This window comes from Oxyura jamaicensis, chromosome 1, assembly GCF_011077185.1.
Source record: "Oxyura jamaicensis isolate SHBP4307 breed ruddy duck chromosome 1, BPBGC_Ojam_1.0, whole genome shotgun sequence".
Taxonomy (NCBI): domain Eukaryota; kingdom Metazoa; phylum Chordata; class Aves; order Anseriformes; family Anatidae; genus Oxyura; species Oxyura jamaicensis.
In genome coordinates this window covers 130820757-130842246 of record NC_048893.1, presented here as the reverse complement: position 1 = coordinate 130842246, position 21490 = coordinate 130820757, and the positions used below count along the sequence as shown (strand labels likewise).

Here is a 21490-nt window from a genome sequence, read left to right as displayed (position 1 = left end):
TAATCTGAACAGCTCCTTTTGCTTGGGGATTTATTTATTTATTTATTTTTCTGAATGTGGTGTTTCTACAGTATTTTATCCAGTTAAGTATTAGTGAAACTGTATGGTGTTTTGTCTTAATCAATATTCTTCCCAGTCTTCAGTAACAGATTATGACTTTATTACATGAATTAAAATTGGAGATTTAGTGTGAGTACCACTTCTAGTAATACTTTTTAATTCAAAAAAGTGAAAAAAATATAAATATTGTGAGATGTGTTTTGGCCAGAGTGAACTAAATCCTACAAATACGTGATAAATATGATCTTAACTATAAATTTCTTACCACGGATAAGCTAAAATTAGAACATATTATTAATACAGCACCAGCAATTTCTTTTTTTCAGATTCTAGCAGAGAGGAAATACACACACAAGAAGGTCTCAGTTTAGAAAGGACGAAACAACTGCTACACGTTTGTCTTATTTTTAAGAGAGATTGAGTATCTTTCTTGATTCAGCAGTGTTGAATTCAGCAGAAATTTTGCTATTGCTTTTCGAGGGAACTGATTTACAGTGATTCATAAATCCATAATCAAAGAACCAGTGAAATTAAAGCTTTGTAGAAGCATGCATAGTGCTTTCCAAAGTCACAAATGGGCACCTAGCTCTTGCAAGTTTTATGTCAAAATATTAATTATTCATTAGACCTTGTATGAGGAAACCTATTATGACAACTGCGTGAACAAAGTGTGCTGAGTGAACACGTTTAACAACACTTTTTTGTCTTCAAGATTGAATTTTGACATGAATGCTTGTAATTTTGTAATGTTAATATTATTTAACTCTAATTCTGAAGAATGTTTTAAAACATAATAAAAAGAGTGGGGGGAAAAAAAAAAAAAAAAAGGAAAAGGACAAATAAGGTATTTTCAAAATAGTCCAGTTTAAGGAACTATGGCTTTCATCCTCCTAGGGAGCTAGGAGGGAAGTTTTTCAGCCAGACTGTGGCTAAGAGAACCCTTGACAGACCACCGCATGGGTCCTTGACATGTCTTCATAGCATAAGGGTGTCTCTTCAAACTCAAGGCTTCTGTTCTACATTCTGTCCTTTCTACCTGGTATACTGACAAATTACCACTGTTGTACTATGTCTTATCTTCTGCTGCTTGAGAATGCTTGTCTGTTGTCTCGTTGCAGAAACAAGAGCTGTGACTGCACGTGCATAGGTCAACAAACTCTTCTCCCCAAAATAGTCAAGAGAGGATAGTGCTGCTTTTGTTCCTTACAGATCACGTTCTGGCACTAGGCAAAGAAGTACCTCTGAACCCATTTAGTAGATCTCTTGAGGTAGTTGTGGGAGGACAGTGAGCAATCTGGGACAAACCAAGTCATATACTTTATGTCCAAAGCCTCTGGATGTATTCCTTAGCACATTTGTGCTTTATCGTATATACACATGGGTACCCACAGGATTAGGCTAAAAGTCACATTCACATGTGTGCATGAAGGAGAAGGAAGGTTAGGACAGTTAATTACTAGTTAGATAGTATAGCTTAGTGGGTGAAGTGCACTGAAAAATGAAATACAATACAGGAAACAGGAACCAGATATTTGCCCTTCCACATACAATTCCAAAATTAATTATTAGAAAGGAATATGTGTGTGTGTATGTATATATAAATGTATATATTTGAAATGGTAATACTGATTTTATCAATCTGAATGGAATTCAGAATAGTAAGCCAAAAAAGGGAAGTATGTATTGGAATAGCTGATTTACAAGTATTGGACATTATAATGTTATACTGCTTGAGAAAATAATGGACTGTGATGATGAAGACACATTAAAGTATGTTTAGAAAAGCTGAACAGAACGTAGTGACTTATTTTATAGAACAAACAAAAGTTACTATTTCCAGTTCTGACTACAGTCACCCACCTTGTCAATGGAAAAATCAGGCTGTTCATCTGTGGACTCACCAACCTCACCCACATACCATTACAGCCCACATGTTAACAGAAGACATAAAAAATAATTGAAAGGGTCTGTATATTCTTGCACAATTAATTCATGGGTATATAAGAAGTCTAGAAAATGATAGAACTAACATGAATATATCAGTCATAATGTGGGAATTTGCATAAAATTATTACTTTTGCACTTTCTCACTACATGTTCATTTCTTTAGCCCATTATGGCTAATGGGTTATTTCATAACCCATTATGGCTATTGCTATTATGTACACATTATAAAGATTTCTAATACAGAGATGACATAGCTTTGCATAACATTTCTACAACAGGTACATAAATATAAGAGGAAGAATGCAACTGCTTTTTGAAAAGGAGTTTTTTTTTTTTCACCTCTTTTGTTTATCTGTTGCTATTTTATTTATTTTCAACTTTCTGCTTTTGTCTTAGGTTTTAAATTCTTCTGTTGTCTCCTTCATGATCTCTGTCATACACTGTATTTCATTTTTCTGTTCTTTCATACATGTCCATTACCCCACCTTTGTAAATATAAACTTTCTCTTCACCTATTTAGTGTTTTTATGTCATAGTCCTTTTATATGTTTACATCTCGTTCCAACAACAGTTTCTTTTTCATTATGAAATCTCAACAAAAATGCCGAGCTCACAGAAGACTACTTAAGACATACTTGCTACAGACAGTCCATAATTAGAATCAGAATGGCTCTATTGGAAGGGATCTTCTAAGATCATCAAGTCCAACTGTCTGACCACTTCAAGGCTAACCAAAAGTTAGAGCATGTTATTAAAGGCATTGTCCAAATGCCTCTTGAATGCTGACAGGCATGGGGCAGTGACCACATCTCTGGGAAGCCTATTCGAGAGTTTGACCACCATCATGGTAAAGATTTTTTTCCTAATTCTGTCTGAACTTTTCCTTGCACACCTTTGTGCCATTGCCATGCATCCTATCATTGGTTACCAGGGAGAATAATCCAGCACCTCCCTCTCCACTTTTCTCCTCAGGAAGTTGTAGAGAGCACTGAGGTCACCTCTTAGCCTCCTTTTCTCTAGAATAAATAACCCAAATGCTTTTCCTCATAAAACATGCCTTCCAGCCCTCTTACCAGCTTTGCTGCCTTCTTCTGGATTCTTTCAAGTACTTTATCCTTTTTATATTGTGGAGCCCAGAACTGCACACAATGCTCCAGGTGATGCCATACCAATGCTAAAAATAGTGGGAGAATCATCTTTTTGACCAGCTGGCTATGTTGTCCTTAATGCACCCCAAATGGATTGTAGCTTCCATTTTCAATTCCTCTCCCCAAAGTCCTTGGTGCCATTTAAATTACTGTTGGTAGAACAGACCACTAGAAACCTGATTCCATCGATTATTGAAATCATAGAGAAAGGCTACTGGCTTGCCTAGCCTGCTCTGCTGAAGACCAAGCAAACAGAGACTTATCTGCCAGATGAAGTCTGTGCCTTACTGGATCACTCTTTTTGCTTGATGCCACTCATGCTGTAATGCTATGAAACAATCCAGATGTTGGTGCAGTTTTCATCCCAGTCTTAAAGCCTCTAGGTTTTAATTGTGCAAATTACTGTTCCAATCATACCTGGGCATAAATATAATTTTTGTTTAACCTTCTGCAAATACAGAAACTTTTTTTTGCTTAAAGTAGTCTGGAAAAAAAAAAAAAAAAAAAAAAAAAAAAGTTAGTGGTTCTGGCATTAGTAATTCAGTTTTCATTATTCAGAATTAGTTCTTTACCTAAACACCCAGTCTTGCCCTCTCAATTTCTCCATCAGTTTTACTTCTATTTCTGCAGACTACAGAGCACAACCCTTCATCTTTTCTGTTCCATCTTTTCTTTCTCCAAACACAGTGTTATATCTATTCTGACCTACCTCCAGCAGAAGTGTATCTTCCCCTTGGGTTTCACTCCCCTCTTATGCCTTTCCATTCTTTCTTTCCTTCTTGATAGCTGAATGACCATAGAGTGAAAAAACTACAGAAATGCTCTCAATTCTCTATCCGACTGCTCCTTATTCTCAGGCTAGGTATTACTAGGGTACATACAGTAAAAATCAGAAAACTATTCCTTCATTCCCTGGTGTGGATGACTTGAAGGATGTTTGCATTTGAATCAGGATGCAGCAGTCCAGAGCTACTGAATGCTTTCCAGTCTACATCCTTATTCCCAGCCTGAGAAGCTAAAGCTGAGAAGGAGCTCTCCTTGCCTGGTGCAATAATCTTGATCATTTATAAATGAGGAAGCAGAATAATCCTGAAAGCAAACAGTAGGAGCAACTTTCCAAATCACTAAGACTTTCCTATTACCTATATTTCCTAAAACTGCAAAAAATTGTGCCCTGAAGTATTTACATATCATTTATTTAAGTGTGCAGATCATCTAAATTGTTGATATTAAGTGTCATGGAAAGAGGTATTAATAAGAAGAGAGAGAATTAAGAGAGAATTAAAGAATAAATGCATTTTCCAAATGTTTCAAAAGAAAATTATATATATAAATATATATGCATATATACAAGTGATATATACAAGTGGGAACATAAATTTATTGACATTTGTTGAGAATGTTTTTCTATTTCCAGTTTGTGAACTACACTTTAAGTTTATAAAGATTCTGTTTGCACTGCTTCCTTTAAAATATCTTATTGTGATAGGGCATTGGGTTATGAAAAGCAGACCTAAAAATATGTTGACATCCATATACAGAAATTATGATATTCCTGGAATGACTTAAAACTAAATAGGTTTATTTTTCTTCCAATTAACTAAATACCATTTTTTTGCTAGAGTATATATAATATATATATAGTCATTGTAAATATTTTTGTTTTTTATTCTACTATGGTTAATGTGTTGAGAGGAGCTACAGATAAGATATCACAGAAATGTTTAAACAACTGCAGAAAATAAAAAAAAATCTCCACAGTAGAAACAGTTTACCATTTGAAGGTCAAACCTTATTTTTGAGAAAAGATTTTGAGAAAATTAACCTGATTAAAACGTTGTGGTAAATCTTATGTATGCACTTGAGATTCAGAACTAAACAGTGATCAACTTTAATTACTTCCACTACTCAATAAGGAAAATAAAATATTTTCCTCGGATTTGAGGATATCCCTAGTTTGTTTTGGTGTTTTATTTAAAATTATTTTATGCAATTGCATTTTTAGCCCCTGTAATCCTTTTTTTTTTTTTTTTTTTTTTCATGGAGATGGTTTGATAAAAATAAATTTGAACATTTTGCTTAATTGAGGTTGTCAGATGTTCTGACTCCTTCATTCACACTTGCATTTTTAATACAGTAATTTTTGGCTAAATACAGTACTTTAGGCTAAAATTACTTTTTCATGCAATTTCATCAGGAATGTAGAATATGATAAAGAATTACCATGTAAAGAGCTGTTTTACTTTGATTCTTTAAACTTATGGGTGGTTTTATATCAATTCTTTGTTCTAAAGCTTTCACATTAATGGGAAATCTTGAAAGCATGTAAAAGTTTAAGCTAGTGATTATTCAGTAGGTGAAAAGAGAAATAAAATGAGATTTAAAGTACAATATTTATAAACTTTGAATCTAATCAAACAATATCTTATTCAATACAATCTATTTTTAAAATATTAATTTGTACTTCTAAAGACAGTAGAAAATACGTGTTTAGATTGGCAGCTAGCACATGATGTGAAACACACTCACCAAATAGATGTAAGTTTTGTTTTCTACAAGAATATAATATCTTTAATAGTTTTCTTTTATAAATGTATAAATGTTGTGGAGGTTTTATAAAGATTAAATAAATAAATAAATAAATAAAGTTACATGTTAATTTATGGATTGAAAATATATGTTTTAAATGCTTTTAAATTGAGAAAATCTTAAAATGTAGGCTTTGCAAAAGATTATGAGACACCCTAGGAGATCTGTCCTGTTGATCTGATCACATAATTGTAATGGATGTAAAGGAAGTGGTGTTCTCTATTCCTTAGAACCCTGTGTTCTTAGTTAACACCAGGGTTTATAACTAGAATATAATAATATTATATAAAGCCCAGCTTTGGTACTAGAATGCTTACTTTGTTTGAAACAGAAAATAAACCATTGTATATAATTATATGTTCCTTTTGCACAGTGTAGGGAAAAATCTGTTGTTTATGGTTGTAATATTTACTTATAAGATATTTAAAAAGGTGGAATACTGAAGCCTAACACTGCAATTCATAATTAATCTTCCCAAAATCTCATAATAAAAAGAATTGCCAAAATGAGTGGAATAACACAATAAATGTATGCTAGTCAGTGACTGGATTTGATAATGTAAAAAGATTATATTAAAATTAGACCTTAAAATAACATATATATAAACTATGAAGTTCTGAAGTTTTTTAAATTATTATTATAATGTTGCATATAACAACAACAACAAAACAACTATTATTATAATTATTATTGTTATTATTATTATTATTATGCATATTTCCACTTAGAACATCGTTCTGTGACTGGAATTTTAGGTTAGTGTTAGAAACATACAGCATAATAGAAAGGGGATATGTTTTGCCACTAACATATTTAACAAAAAAATTGGAGTTCTAAAAGTAGGCAACAGGTAAATTCCAGTGCACAGTTGAATCTTTATACCACCAGGAGCAGAATTAGATTTTCTATTAGTTGTGTGTCTGCTATATTTAAAGAAAAAGGAAAAGTAATATCTTTTTGTCAGTGTAATCTGCTGTGCAAAGTCAACAGTCAACCTCTTTTTCATAGGGTTGAGCAGAATTTCAAGACAAGTATGTATTTTGCAAATGGTTTGGGGACTCAACAGTTTCGGAGGCACTTTGCAGTTGAAATCAAAGGCAGTGTACCACTAGATGATCTTAGACAGCAGGATGAATTAACTGTGATATAGTGAGAAATGTCTATCATTTTATAATAGATATTTCCAATGTCTAACATAAATCAACAACCAGTATTCCTAAACTTGTGACCCATTAAATACAAAAATGACAAAGACTGGCGCCAAAGCTGTGGGGAAGTGTTAAAAAATAATTTGTTTTGCATCCAAAACAAAAATTTCAAGATCTCAGGAATTTGCATAGAAGCATGAGGTGCACTCATAGATCATATGGTTTAATAGGTATCTTCATGCAAAATGAATCCAACTCATCTGCTCCAAGACTGCTTTTAATAGGATCCAAAGTTTAATTTGTGAGGGAAGTTTGATAAATGGGAATTGGGAGGCTTGCTTTAACAGTATGCTTCTGAAATAAAATACTAATGTAAACACAACTCAGCAGTCCAATATTACTTCTTTGTCATATGTATTGTCTTCTGATTTTTATTTATTCTTAGTATTATGGGCTTCCTGTTTCTTCTCTCTTCCTGCTTTTCTTCTGAACTGCCTGTGAGTTCATATCGCTTCCCAGTTTCTTGTCATGTGTCTGTGGTTTACAGCCCCTTTTCTTCTGTAGCTCCTGCCATCCTCCTGACTTGGTTATGTCCATTCTGCATCACTCACTTTTACCCATAACCTCTTTTTATTTTTATTTTTTTTTATTTTTATTTTTTCCCGTAGATGAATTGTATTCTTTCTTTTTCTCTGAGGAACAACTGAGGTCTGCAACAGAATTATGATAGATGAGAAGTTATTTTCACTATATTGGTGAAAATAGACAATCAAAGTTATCTTCTCACCTTCCCCTCAGTTATATCTGTGTGTCAGTCTGAAGAAAAGCTTGTGTACATCTATGGAAAAAAAAAATATATATATATGTTTAAGATGAATTCCAAAATCCCTGTGAAATTAATTGGTATTTTTCATATCCTATGGTCATAAGTCATTGAAAGTAAGATTTATATTCTTACACTTAAAACTGGCAGCCAGGAAGCAAATAATAACCATGCACATGTATATGTCATAATTATATCTGTATGTAGAGATAGATGCAGAAACATGCCTCAGAGAACTAAATGTGTAGACTTCTATATAAAATATAATAATAACAATAAATTAAAAAAATAAAAAAAACTAGGAGTGCCAACAAAGGTTCTGTATTTGCAGATAAATCATCAGATTGCCTATTAAAATAATTGAAATGGTATATCTACCAAAAGCCTTCTTTGTCCAAATAGTGTATCTTATAAAATGAAATAACTTTCATATTTTCATGTTTCAAATCTTACAGCACAGAAATAGCTCAGAAATCAATTGCTAAATTTGTGGAGGCCTATAATGATCCCAGAAGGAAAAGCAATAAATCAGTTTGCATTTTTTTGCATTTGTGTTATAGGTTTCAAAATTTATCCTGAGGGGAAAAAAAAAAAAAAATCATTAAAAAAATCACAGTCTTAACAAATGTCATGCCCCATCAAGAAGTGGAAAAGTACTATTTTCTTCATTCTATTTTCTTAACAGCTGATATATATATATATATATATATATAAGGTAATAATTAGTCATCTACTTCAGACCTAAATAATCTCTTCCTGTGAAATTAAAAGGGACAGTGTCGTCCTCCTTGCTCATAAAAGTAATATTAGGAAAATTTGAAATAATTCACTTGTAGTAATAAAAATCAGTATGAATTTGACAGTGGTAAAAAGATGTATTCTGCTGTGTCTCTCAAACAACTTTACTGTATCCTTAAAACAATCATTGAGATGAAAAAAATATTTGAATTTTCCCGTGGTTAATTTATCTATTTTTGAGAAGAGAAGAGATGGCAATAAAACTCTACAAGTTTCAGTGTTCAAACCTTTATACTGTGCAAGAAGGCATCAAAAACGGGTAATTACAGGAGACACATAAAGATATGACCAGATGTTGAGTTCAAAACAGAAGAGTATGTATGGTCAGTTTAGTATAAAAGCACAAACTCGAATTTTTCATGTTTACCAACTCCTTCAGGATTACTTGCAGGCTCCATATTATTAAGTGTGATATTCCAGATCCATAAGAATTTATGGAAATTGCTGAATTATTTTAAAATGCAGTGATCTTATTAATACAAATGGTCTGTGTTTTCTGTTTAGTGGTTGGTGTTATTTCTCACAAGGTGCTTATTGAAAATAGTTTTACATTTATTTTTCATCTTCTAGTAAACTGCTGAGTGCCAAGAAGTTGTTTGTAAACCAGCTTTGCCAGTGCAGTCATTCAGATATTGTGACCACCCCAAAGAGGGCTTTTTTTTCTGTTTTCTATCTGTGTTAGTCCCTAGATAGATTGCAGCCATCTAGAAGAACAAATTGTCCTCCACAGGAAAATCCTTTACACACATGGTCTAGATAGTGTGTTGGTAGCAGAAGCTGAAGAAGACCTGGTTCCTAAAAGAGGTTCCAGCTGCTCAAAGTTCCAGAAATTACTATGTTTGGTTTTCTTTATCTGTCTGTTGCAGGCCTGAGAGCTGCTGGCAGTTATTCTATGTGTTCTTAGCATATACTACTTCTTATCCCACAGACTCAGCAAGAAAAGGTAAGTAACTTTATACTTACTGTTTATTGAAGCAATAATTTAGAGAGCTGTTGCAAATGAAACAACACGTTTTAGCTATTTGCATGTTCACTTGGTCATTTATCAGAGTGCCCCCATCGGACCTCTCCGATTTTAAGTGTCTGATTTGGAAATATAATGACACATCTGCAGTTAGATCAGAAGATTCCAGCAACCCTGATTAATATGGCTCTCACACATTCTGGAGCTCTAATTTTTGGTAATGAAATTTTTAATCTGATTCATTTGAATCAAACTATTACTGACTTTCTGCTAAATTAATGGTGCAAAATCTACAGTCTAGGGAGAGTACAGAATTTTGTCAGTAGCTTATTAAAACAGAGAAGAGATAGGCATTAAAGTCTCACAAACCTATCCCATGAGTTACTGTTTTCCAGCAGCTCTCTCACTGGTCACTGTCCCTTGAATGCCTCCATAGCCTTTTCTTGCAAATGACAGCTCTTCTCCAAACAGTGAGGAGCTTGGCTGGTTCTCTCTGTGCACTGGGAAAAGCTGGTAGCATATTGTTCCTCTATCCCTACTTCTTCCTCATTGTCCTTTGCTGAGAAAAGAAAAAAAATGCTGGTAAACAGCAACCAGTTACTATTGTTTCTTGATCCCAGCTTCAGCTTAGAGGGACCTCTAATAAATACAAACACCATTTTTGATGGTGAAAGGGCAAATGGTTACTGGAACACTGCCTGTTCCAGGGACCTTCCTTATGAGAAGAAAAGTAGATTTGGAGCATAATCCTCCTCTGTTGGCCCCCACATAGAGGATGGCTCTCCAGACAGGAACGGTACCTTGCTTCTTTCATTATTACCTCTTTATTGAGTCTGGTATGTTGCCTTGTTGGAATAAAGTGATTTGAAAGTTTATTTTGTCATTTCCTGACACAACTGCACGTACCACTTTGCTGAATTATCTACTATTGCAGCACTATTGCCTGGCAAATGTAGGGCATATTGGGATCTAATTTTTATACTTCTCAATACCCAGACGAGCTCTATAGATTATGTTCAATGTATCTAAATCCATGTGGTATAGCATTATAATACCATGTTTCTGTCAAAATATCATTATAATCTCACCTGTACTGATTTCATTTTAGTCCCTGTAAAAATATATCTTTTGAGTGAGTATTTTTTTTTTCTGTTGACCTTCCACATAGAAATCCATCACACTGTTTTAAGTTCATATCTTACCATTTTATATAATATTATATTTCTGCCTGACACATTCATTTAGAAACAATATGCATTTGATTCCTATTTATTTTAAACCATTCTTCCTGCAATTTCTTTGCTACTGCTTATAGGCAATCTTGAAAGCACAAACTCTATTAAAAATGCTTTTGTAATATCTTATTTTCCTAAAATATACAAATTCCACTTTAGCTTCTGAAGTCGGATATCCAGTGACTGAAGTGTACTAAACAGTCATGCAACTTCTATCAAATTGCATGTTGTTGCTTTTACAAAATAACCACTAATGCAGGATATGAGTGTGGTCCTCAGTACTTGCAGTTTCTATGAGTTTTACCTTAAGGTCTTGTTTAATTTGTTGCAATGTAATGACATTTTAAATCATGTTAATGGTAACTATATTTATTTTCACAGATATGTGAAACAAGTCTCTTCAAGTGGGAGCCAGTACCCACTTATACCATGAATTCTTGACATACAAGGCTATCTGTGCCTGACATCTATTAGTTTGCTCTGATGGGAGATATTTTATAAAAGGTTTAAGAACTATAAATATTTTAGAAATATTTTGTATGTTCTGATGATGCAGCTTAATTTGAGAAATACTGCTGGGCGAGAGGATGAGAGACTAATTTAACTTATCCTTGATTCAAGATCAATATAGGAAAAAAAATGCTGACAATGAATAATAGCAATGATATAAACAGCAGAGTAACAGGATGACCTGGTTTCAAACTGACATTTCCTACTAAGACATACACCATGTCAAACCACAACTCTTGGGCTGACATAAACTACAGACATCCATACAAATTGAGACATTTCAAGGATTATAGATATTGTTATGCAAATATTCCTTTAGTGGAACATTTTGGACACCTAAAACAGAGCCAGGAAAAAGATGAAAAAATACTCTCAGTCATACAGCACAGAATGGAACAAGTCCAGTGACAAACATAACTGATGTGACAGCAAAAAATGCAATGGAAACATATCTGTACCTCTGAGGGAAGTATCTGATGAATTCATGATATATGGGATGAATATGGGATGACATGAAACTTGAGTTAGGTAGAACAAAAAGTGTTACATTGTATATCACAAGCTGAGGGAAGAAAAAGTGATCTCTGGAAAAGATTATTATTATCATTATTTTTAAATAAAGCATAAATAAAGTGTTTTTTTGTTGTTTTTGGTTTTGTGCCATGTTTTTGGCTGTTGGAGAGAAACTTAACTCTGCTCTCTAGTCTAACCTTATATATCCTATATATGCCTGTTCTGACTATAGCCTTTCCTTTTTAATTCAACCTGGAATCTGGGGAATAGGACTACTCTGAAGTGTTTGGGTAAACTACAATCCCTTGGAAAGAGGTAGTAGAGGAAGAACTTTTTATGCTTTCAGTATTTGAGAGTCACATGTAGTAGGGAAAACAAGAAGATAACATTAGTTTAATTTCTCATTTACGTAAGTGGATATTTCAGAAATGACTAGAACTGGCTGGTAAGGTGTTGCTGTTTTTATGGGAAAGGGGCAGAAAAGGAAGATGGGAAAATGTAGATATAAACATTAGTCAATCTACAATTTAAATAAATAAATAAATGAAGGAATAAATAAATAGAATGTACCGGATGTATTAAATAGTTAGTTTACATTTCAGTTGTTGGAATATTAATGCATGTTCTCCTTAATTACCATTTTGTCTGAGGGGAGTATCAGGTCATTTGGCTTATGACAAAATTATTTCTCTGATTTGATTTTATGACTGTCTTGCATCCATGTAATCTCTGAGTGACTTGGGTTTCTTTATCACAGTAGAATTTGGATAAACTAGTTTGTGTAGACCATAAAAGACTATAAAAGCATAACTTCCTTTAAAAATATAACTATTAGAAGACAGAGTGAGAGCCTTGGTGGCCACAGCTGAACACCAAACAAAATGGTTTGAATCAAAACTGCATCCCAAAGTGAAATGTTTTTTATTACGCTACACCTCAAGCAAGATATTTAGACATTTCCAAACCCCTTCCTTTTCATTTGCATTCATAAAGGGTCAATACCTTACTTGTCAGTCTCATGTGAGAAGCTGAGAAATATTTTAATTTTTTTATGATATTAATTATCATAATATCATAATTTCAAGTGGGATGAAAATCCCAGGTTTTACCAGCTGCTAATGGCCTCTGGAGAGATTCAGGTTGATGAGGTTTGTGATGTCAAACAGCTGTAGATGAAAATACGAGAAACAGTTGACAATAATTAAATAATACAGATGCAAAACTACAAATCTGAGACAAGCACATAATTGTCATGGTATTATTTTGTATGATTTTTATGTGATATTAAATACCATTAAATTGTCATACTTTTAAGTGTAAATAGAAACATACTAATCTGCAGATTTATATTTCAGACAGTAAAGAAAGAAAACAACACAATATTTAGTTAGCATAAACAAAATTCTGAAGCATTTTGTTTTTTTTTTTTAATGTGAAATTCATTAACTGGAAAGAAAAATAAAAGAAGGTTATTTATTGAGTTCACCCAGCAATTTAAGGTGAACAATTCACAGAAATGACACAATTATAGCCTATTTTCTTGTGTATGAATTATCTCAAAACAAGCTGTGAAATTTCAGAGATTACTTGTAATTAAACATATTTGCTGAACAAGTCTAAATCTGCAGTTTATTTGCAAAAGCTTTATATACAAATTGAATATTCAAAATTCAAGCTGCTTGATTAGGTCAGTAGGCACATAATATGTTTCTATCTCAGAAGCTTGATTTTTCATATCAAAAATCTGATATGAATCATTCAGAATTTGCTTTTTGCAAATACTCTTCCATAATATACTCAAAATTCATCAGACTTTATTGTTAGTACCTCTATTCAACAGAATAATTACAGAAAGCAAACAATGTCCAGCCAATGTTGCTAAAATATCTATGTACCTTTCCAGTGAAGGGAAACCTGGCTGATAAAAGGAATTTAACAGCATAAAAGAAAATATATATATATATTTGCTTACTCAACTTTAAAAGGAAAAATGATATTGGCATACCTGCAATATATGTAAATCCTCTAAATATATATGAGTAACTTATATTGCTACTCCTACATATATATATATATATTAAAAAAAAAAAAAAAAAAAAAAAAAATAATTTTGCTTAATTTTAAATAAAAAAAAAAAAGTTGTGGAGGCTAAAAGCATTACATTTTCTGAACTATTTTGAACCTTAGTTTGGAAGGTAACATTTTTCAGCTGCTTAGCAATACACCACTATGGGAAGCTGCTTACCTAAGCTTTTTTTCAGTGCTATAGAAAATACTAAAAGAACAATTAAAATATTACTTCAATGGGAGTTGCAGTGCATACAGCTAATAAATATATGGAGCTTGTTGTCTTATATCTTCATAGTCAGAGTTTCTTTCCTGTTACTGGTAGGCTTATAGAACTACAAAGGCCATGAAAGCTCAAAGCTAACTTAAAAGTGCAACCTCTGTTACTTTAATATTTCTGTACTGTGTATCAAGGCATCATTTACTTTAGATAATGAAGAGGAGATGGGGCGGAAAACATACCTCCAAAAGACTTTCCAAAAGAAAAAAAAAAAAAAAAAAAAGATGAACAAGTAGTTCTTTGCACAAAGCATTAGAAAATACTGTGATATTTTATTATTAAAAATGCTGCTGAAAAGTTTATACATATGTGTCCAGCCATATATATCTTCTATCATTACTTAAGGCAAAAAAAAATAAAAATAAAAAAATTGCAAAACAATAACAGAAGAAACCATTAAACCCTGCGTACCTCTTAAGGTCAAGAACATAAGCCTGGGAAAGTACTTTTGTTTTTCTTTTACAGTTTGTAAAGTATATTTTGTTATCATTATTATAGAATTCTATGAAGACCCTATAAATCTGTTCCCTCTATAAATCATACATCATTCCAGATGTATTAAATTATTAAATCAACTTGATTACAATTGCTTTTAAGAGCTAAAATCATTCACTTACAGGAACTTTTTTTTTTTTTTTTTTTTTTTTTTAACCCAAATGTCACAAGCCTGACACAGTACTGTACATATTGCTAGCAGAAGACAATTGGAAGTACTAAACAAATACTGTAATTCACATTACAAACATACCCAACTGATGATGCCAAGCATCATTACCATTTTTCTTTTCATTTTTCTTTTTTTTTTTTCCTTTTTTTTCTGCTTTTCCTTTTTTTTTAATTTTTTATTATTTTCTTTTTCTTAAGAGTTACGAGCTGCTGCATCTCGGTTGAGGCATTACATAGGTGGTGGAAATGGCCTGGTATAGAGACAGCATTAATCAACATTATGTGATGGATCAGTGAAAAAGATGGTTTTCCATTTGCTACGAGTACTTTGGGCTTGTTGCTTCACCACATTCTAACCTACGTATCCAGGTCAGGTGTGCAGTGCATTTATTACATATAAGGGATTATATCATCCACATGTGTTTTTATCATGTCATTAACTTTCTTTTTATTTCTTTCTTTTTATTTCTTTCCTTCAGAATGTTTTACTGCCTGCTATGACAGTCATTCAGATGAATAGGCCTTGGTCTTCAACTTTTTTTGTTGAAGTGACTATTCCAATATGTCTTATTAGGAAAAAAAGAAAAAAAAAGAAAAAAGAAAAAGTATAGAAAACAAAAAGAGGTACAAGGCATCCTGTGTTAGATTCTTATGGGACATATGACATTGATGCAGCTTAGTCATGAATTTATAATACAAAATACATCTGGGATAATCATGTTCAAGTGCAGACCAATTTTGTTCAAATATCTTTGGTTACGATCTCTTGATGCAGTAACGTTCTAAAATACAAAGTGATCTTCATCTGTGACAACTTTTTTTTTTTAGCTTTTCACATTCTAATCGGTTGTTTGAATCAAACTGTTACATTTCTTGTTTGATAGCTCTGCTTGGATCTTAGTTTTCCAGTGAAGGAAGGGCAAAAGGGAATAATCAGCTAAGAATTTTGTCTTTCCTGACAATCATATTATCTGGAATTTTTGGTTACGTTCAGTTGCAAGACATCTGATGAATTCTCTGCTTCTGTCTCCATAATATTCACCAACTATGTAATTGCTGTGTAACAAAGCAGCAAAGTATTTTCTGATAGGTAGGTGCTCCTCTCAAGGACAAAGTCAGGTACAGGTCAAAGAAGTTCTTTAAACCATAATAATTTCTGAACGCTTTCTGAAAACTTTTAAAAACAGCTATCCATCCAAGCCACCATTTCCCCACTTTCATTTTGTTGTTGTTGTTGTTGTTTATTGTTTTTGTTTGTTTAGTAAAGCTGAGAAGGTGTTCTCTCAGCTGAAACCCCTCTGCAACTGCTGGTGAATATAGAATTAATTTTCCTCAGAAAAAGTTGACCAAAACATAAGCTTTCTTTGATATTGTCAGGGCACAAAACTATTCCTAATGTACCACAATAACCAAGAACTACAAACTGGACTCTTTGTATATACATTATTGGATGTCTCTTGGTTTAGTTCAACAAGCTTATTATAGTAATATATATATTTTTTTTTCGTATCTTTTTTTCCATTTTCCGATCCATTGTTGTGTTGCAATTTAATAAAGGCTAACACAAAATTAAATTATATATATATATTAAAAAAATGTTTCAGAAAAAAAGCAACAATCTCCTATGAATACTTTAACATGCACTAGTGTAACCTGTAAGAGAAAATATGCAGGTCACACAGACAACTGTACCCTCTGTATGACACCGTGGCCTCATATAAATGAAACATGTTAGAAAAACCTCATGATTTTTGTTTACCACTAGTAATTAAGAAGTAAATCCTCCTTTGGCCTGGAGGAAACAGAGGTGATATGAGTAACGCATATACACATAGGTCACAACTGAACGCACAATCTTTCTAAAAGCTCTTTTCAAACTGAAAACATCAATAAAAGCTTCTTTTTTTGTTGTTTTTAAACTCACAGCTATGTACATTTTTACAAAGTTTCTTTAAATATAGTTCAGGCTGGCAAGTCATCTCTTTGCACAGAACTATACGTATTTTACTGCATAGTCAGTCCTTCTCTTTTTTTTTATTATTTTTGTTTTTAATAATAAAATTCTATTTATTTCCCCCATCTGGATTACAGCTTCATATGCTGGGAAAAAGCCCATGGTGATGTCTTTGTTTTAACAAGGGCCATTCATGGTATGGCACATAAAGAATTTTTTAATTATGATTTTATTTATTTAAAAAAAAAAAAAAAAAAAAGAACAAACACCTGTACAGTCACTGGCTCTGTGTTCCAGAAGACTCTGCTTGTTACACTCAAAATACCATTTTATGTGATTTCTTCTGGACTCAACTTTCAATTAAAGGAGTTGAGATCTTAAAGCAGTATTGTAACAGCAACGTACACTTTTCACATTTCACAGGGTTTGTACTTGATCTTTAATATCAGAGAGTTTCTGTGGGAAGGATCAGTAAGAAAATAACTGTCCTTCTCTTTTACTTTTTTTTTTTTTTTTTTTTTTTTTTTTTTACTTTATATTTGGACAAGTTGTTCAATGGATGGTATTATAACTTTTTCTTCTTTTATTTATTTATTTTCTTTCTTCCAGGTGGCTTGTGAAGGTAAAGTGGAAGGGCTGAGCTATACCCTAGTGGTCGAATGTCCATGGGGCAAATTTGTACTGTTTTGCCCTCCACTGAACGTGTTGAAAGTATGCAAAGGCTGCATTCCTGTTAATGTATTTGGGATCATGGTTATGGTGTTGGGAGTCATGAGTGGGATGTCATCTGGGGACCTTCTCAAAGTGAGTGTGTAGTCAGGTGGGCAGGTTAGTCTCAGCGTGTCATGGGCCTGCAGTGATTCACACTCATGGTCATGTTCCAGCTGTTTCATCTGCAAGGACATGATCTCTTCATTTTGTATGTGCGCAATATCATTGGTTGTGTTCCTCTGGGGACTAGGGCGCCTGTGAGTCTCATGACGCCGCTTGTCCTTCTTGTAATATAATGCAGCAAAAGCTAAAATATTGAGGAACAGCAAGGACGCCCCCACAGCAATGGTGACACTCAGCTCTGTGGAGTAATCTCGCTTGTTTTCTATCAGAACTGTTGTATCCTCAGGAGCTGTTTTATGGGTGTCTTTGGAATGTTTGGGGTTGTTGGCAGGTGTCATTGCTGGGCGTTTGGTAGCTGGCCACAATTTACCAGGAGAACGTCGGGTAACATAAGGAAATGATGTCATGTCAGGAGGGGGGACTTTAGTTGTTGTTGAAACATACTGAAATATTTCATTCAGGTTGTGAAGGTGTGGCACAAGCTCCAACCAGAAAGCAACTTTTGTTGCTCTGTAGTGATCACGAACTCGGGGTTTCAGGCCAATGTGGAGATAAAGCTGATCTTTAGGATTGTATTTGGACCAGGCTACTTCTTCAAAGCGGTTGGGTTTTGTGTGGATGAACTTTGTGTCTTGTGGAACAGGCTGGTTTGGATCTCTACAAAAATAATAATAAAAAAAATATTACAGTTATTTAAAAATAGCAACAACAACAACAGCAGCAATATAAACCTCTGTTTTTTTATTTAATCCTATCCTTATATCCTTATATCCTTATATCCTATACTTAACCTAAAAACAGAATAAATATGTCCCCAAATTTACAACAGATGCTAATGATATAAACAAAAGAAAAAAAAAACAAAAACTATACAGTGTATCTCAGACAGTAATATTTATTTACATGAAAACAGAAAAAGGGATGTGTTCAGCTCTCAAAGGCTCATCTGGAGTTCTTTGAGTCAGTCTTATACTCCAAAGCAGTCTTAAAGAGGTACTAATTATCTTCTCCAATTGTTAGTAAAGGTATAGTTTCAGGTCTTCTCAAGATTTGACATTAACATTCTCATTTAAGGTACCACTACTTCCACTGCTGCAAGCAATAAATATAAGCTTATAATCTCTGTAGGAATGTTGGAAATCCATGTGGCCATGAGAATTTATACCAGCTGTATATGAGCTTAAAAACTTCAAAATGTGAAGTAGCAGGGCTAATACATGTAAACAGGTACAATTTGTCTTTCTGTTCCTTTACTGAGCTGTTAATACCCCTTCGTTCAGAGACCTATTCTTGGAAAAAGCCTTTGAACTATTTCTATGTCACAAATCATTCCATCATTTGTATTAAGAGATAATTGCCTTGTGCTCAGTACTACTGAATATCTATACTTAATAGACTTAGGACAGTGAGACTTAATTCTATCCCAGCTTCTAGGGATGAGACTTATGTTAGCTGTCAACAAGTTTTATAGTAGTTAAGTAGCAGTAGAGATAAGAGTAGCATGGTACAGTAGCACAGAGATAATTTAAAAATTGTTAACCCAAATATTTAATTGAAATAATTTAATTGAAATAATGCATTTCCTTTTTTTTTTTTTTTTTTTTTTTTTCTTTCAAAACATTTTAAAATAAAGGCAAACATCTGGACTCCGTTTAAATATGGTTGGTGTTCTGGTGTACATGTATGTTTATAATTTTGTTAAAAATTTTGTCTGGTCATGGACAAATACAGGATTTAAAATAACAATCATAGTGTAATAATTTGTTCTGCATGAGTTTGAATCTTCTATAGTAGTAAAGCATATTTTCTGGGACTTTGTGATAAATTATACTGAGAATATATGATTCACTTTCTGTGTATTACTCTGAGAACCTTCCATTCTCCTTTCTGTTCTGATATGCATTATTTTATTTTGTGTGAAAATGATATTAATATTTTACTTTTCTTCCAATATACTGTTATATATGTCCTGGAAATACCAAGACTCACCAAGACAGATACCAAGACAGATTTTAAAGCACTTTTTTTTTTTTTTTTTTTTATTGCCTAGTTTAGTGTTCATTCGTTATTCATTAACTCTTAGCTATTCCTTAACTATTCTTAGATTAACATGCTAATTTGCGTTTAATAATCTTATGATTCCTTGATTCCTGCATTCACCTGTTTAATTGAAAGAATTTATCTATTTTTTTTTTCTTCTAAGAATTTTATTTCTATAAAATTTTAGTACTTTGTTTTACTTATGTTTGTGGGATTTTTTTCCCCCCATATTACCCTGTATCAAATCTTTCCCATCTCAATAACATATAAATTAAGAATTCTAGAACTTTGGCTACTTTTTAATTATTTTTATATTATTTGATGATATTTTACAGAGTAAAAATTAGACAAATCCTGTAAATTCTGAAAAAAAAAAAAAAAAAAAAAAAAAAAAAAAGTTATTTTCTTAGTAATTGTTCATCCTGGCTGAAACTAGAAGATTAATATCCATTTTCAAGCAGTAAGGGAGTAGATTTTAATATGCTCTTAGTTTGAGAAATTGTATCATGCATTCAAGAGGGAAAGAAATTTATTTCTTCTGTTCTTACAGAGCAGACTGAAGGATTTGGCAAATGTAGAGAGGAAATATTTTTTCAGTACAAGATATCTACCTTCAGGTTCAACACATAAATTCTAAAACAAACAAAAATTTAAAAAGTTTATTAACATGTAAAACTATTTTTTTAAATTGCTATATTTTTATATTCTTTATTGGTCAGAAGCTCAAAATTATGGCAGAGCTACAGCACAAAATCCCCCTTGTTTTCTCCCCACTTGCTGTTCTGATTCACAGCACAAAAGACTCCAGGAAGGATCCTGTAAAAGACATAAGCTAGCTCACACTATGAGTTATACTTCATACACAGTAGTAGGAGATGAAGGAGCTGAGCAGTCCAGCTGACTGGACTAATCCTTTTCCCCTTCTCCTTCCCCAGGTGGAGGTGAAAGAGGGGATGGGGAATCCTAGCCCTGTTGAAGGTAATGGAAAATTTACCTTTGTTTAAATTTAAAGTACCAAAGTGTTTAGACTATTTTTAATGGACCTATAAACATGACAGGAGATTATGATTTTAGCAAATAAAAGTTTCTGAAATTAACATTCTCTTTTCCTACAGCTTACAAAACATGTAAATAAACACCTCCCCTTCCTTCCCTCTCTTCCATTCAGCAAATCTATGTCTTCTTTTTAACCGTATCTATTAGGAATAGCAAATTCTACTGCATCCTCCTTCAGACATGAGAGAGAAAGTTACAGACATGTGAGGATAATCCTGTATTTCAGTACTTGTTTACATGGCTATGCATGGACACGGTCCATTGAAAAAACGCACAGGGAAAAAAAAAAAAAAAAAAAAAAAAAAAAAAGGGTCAGCTGGTCCTAAAGACAGGTCATTGTTTTTCTTACAGTATCAGAACAGTACTTTTGACAAGTCTAGAGTGATCACTTAATAACTGAACCGATGGTTTAAATACTGTCACTGAATTTGGAGAATGTATAGATTATAGATTTTTTTTTTTTCCCCAAAAGAAAATTAAATGATTAAATGCAGTCCTAGCAAAGAATCTACTAATGAATGGATGTTAGTTTTGCAGACTTATGATAATTTACCAAAATTATACATGGTAAGATTTTTACTTTCCTTGGCCCTTCTTCTATGCTCACTGGAGATAAAATCACAAGGTTACAACTTATGACACGTTAAGTCTTTCTTTGTGATGTTGGAAAGTTTATCTTATTATAAATATTTTTCCAGTATCCTACTATAAATACTTTTCCAGTATTATAGACATAAAATATAGATGTAATCATTTCTACTGTACAGTTATGTATTTGACAAAACATTTGATTCGCTATTTTAATTACAGATTTCTTTCTTTCTTTCTTTCTTTCTTTCTTTCTTTCTTTCTTTCTTT

The 21490-nt window shown here is 32.8% G+C and overlaps 1 protein-coding gene and 1 long non-coding RNA gene across 3 annotated transcripts in view; both read right to left on the bottom strand.

The window, feature by feature from the left end:
* Positions 1-6455: 6455 nt before the first annotated feature.
* LOC118155941 lies at positions 6456-13823 on the bottom strand. Its single transcript, XR_004746082.1, has 2 exons — positions 9885-13823; positions 6456-7730 (listed from the first exon to the last, which is right to left on the bottom strand). It is a non-coding gene; the product is annotated as an uncharacterized LOC118155941 (long non-coding RNA).
* Positions 13824-14871: 1048 nt separating this feature from the next.
* NLGN4X (neuroligin 4 X-linked) overlaps positions 14872-21490 on the bottom strand; it is a 204395-nt gene continuing 197776 nt past the window's right edge. For both annotated transcript variants that reach the window (XM_035309439.1, XM_035309529.1), the window contains one exon: positions 14872-18193. In XM_035309439.1, coding sequence (XP_035165330.1) covers positions 17344-18193 — 850 coding nt within the window. In that variant the 3' untranslated portion in view covers positions 14872-17343. The remainder of the gene's footprint in view (positions 18194-21490) is intronic.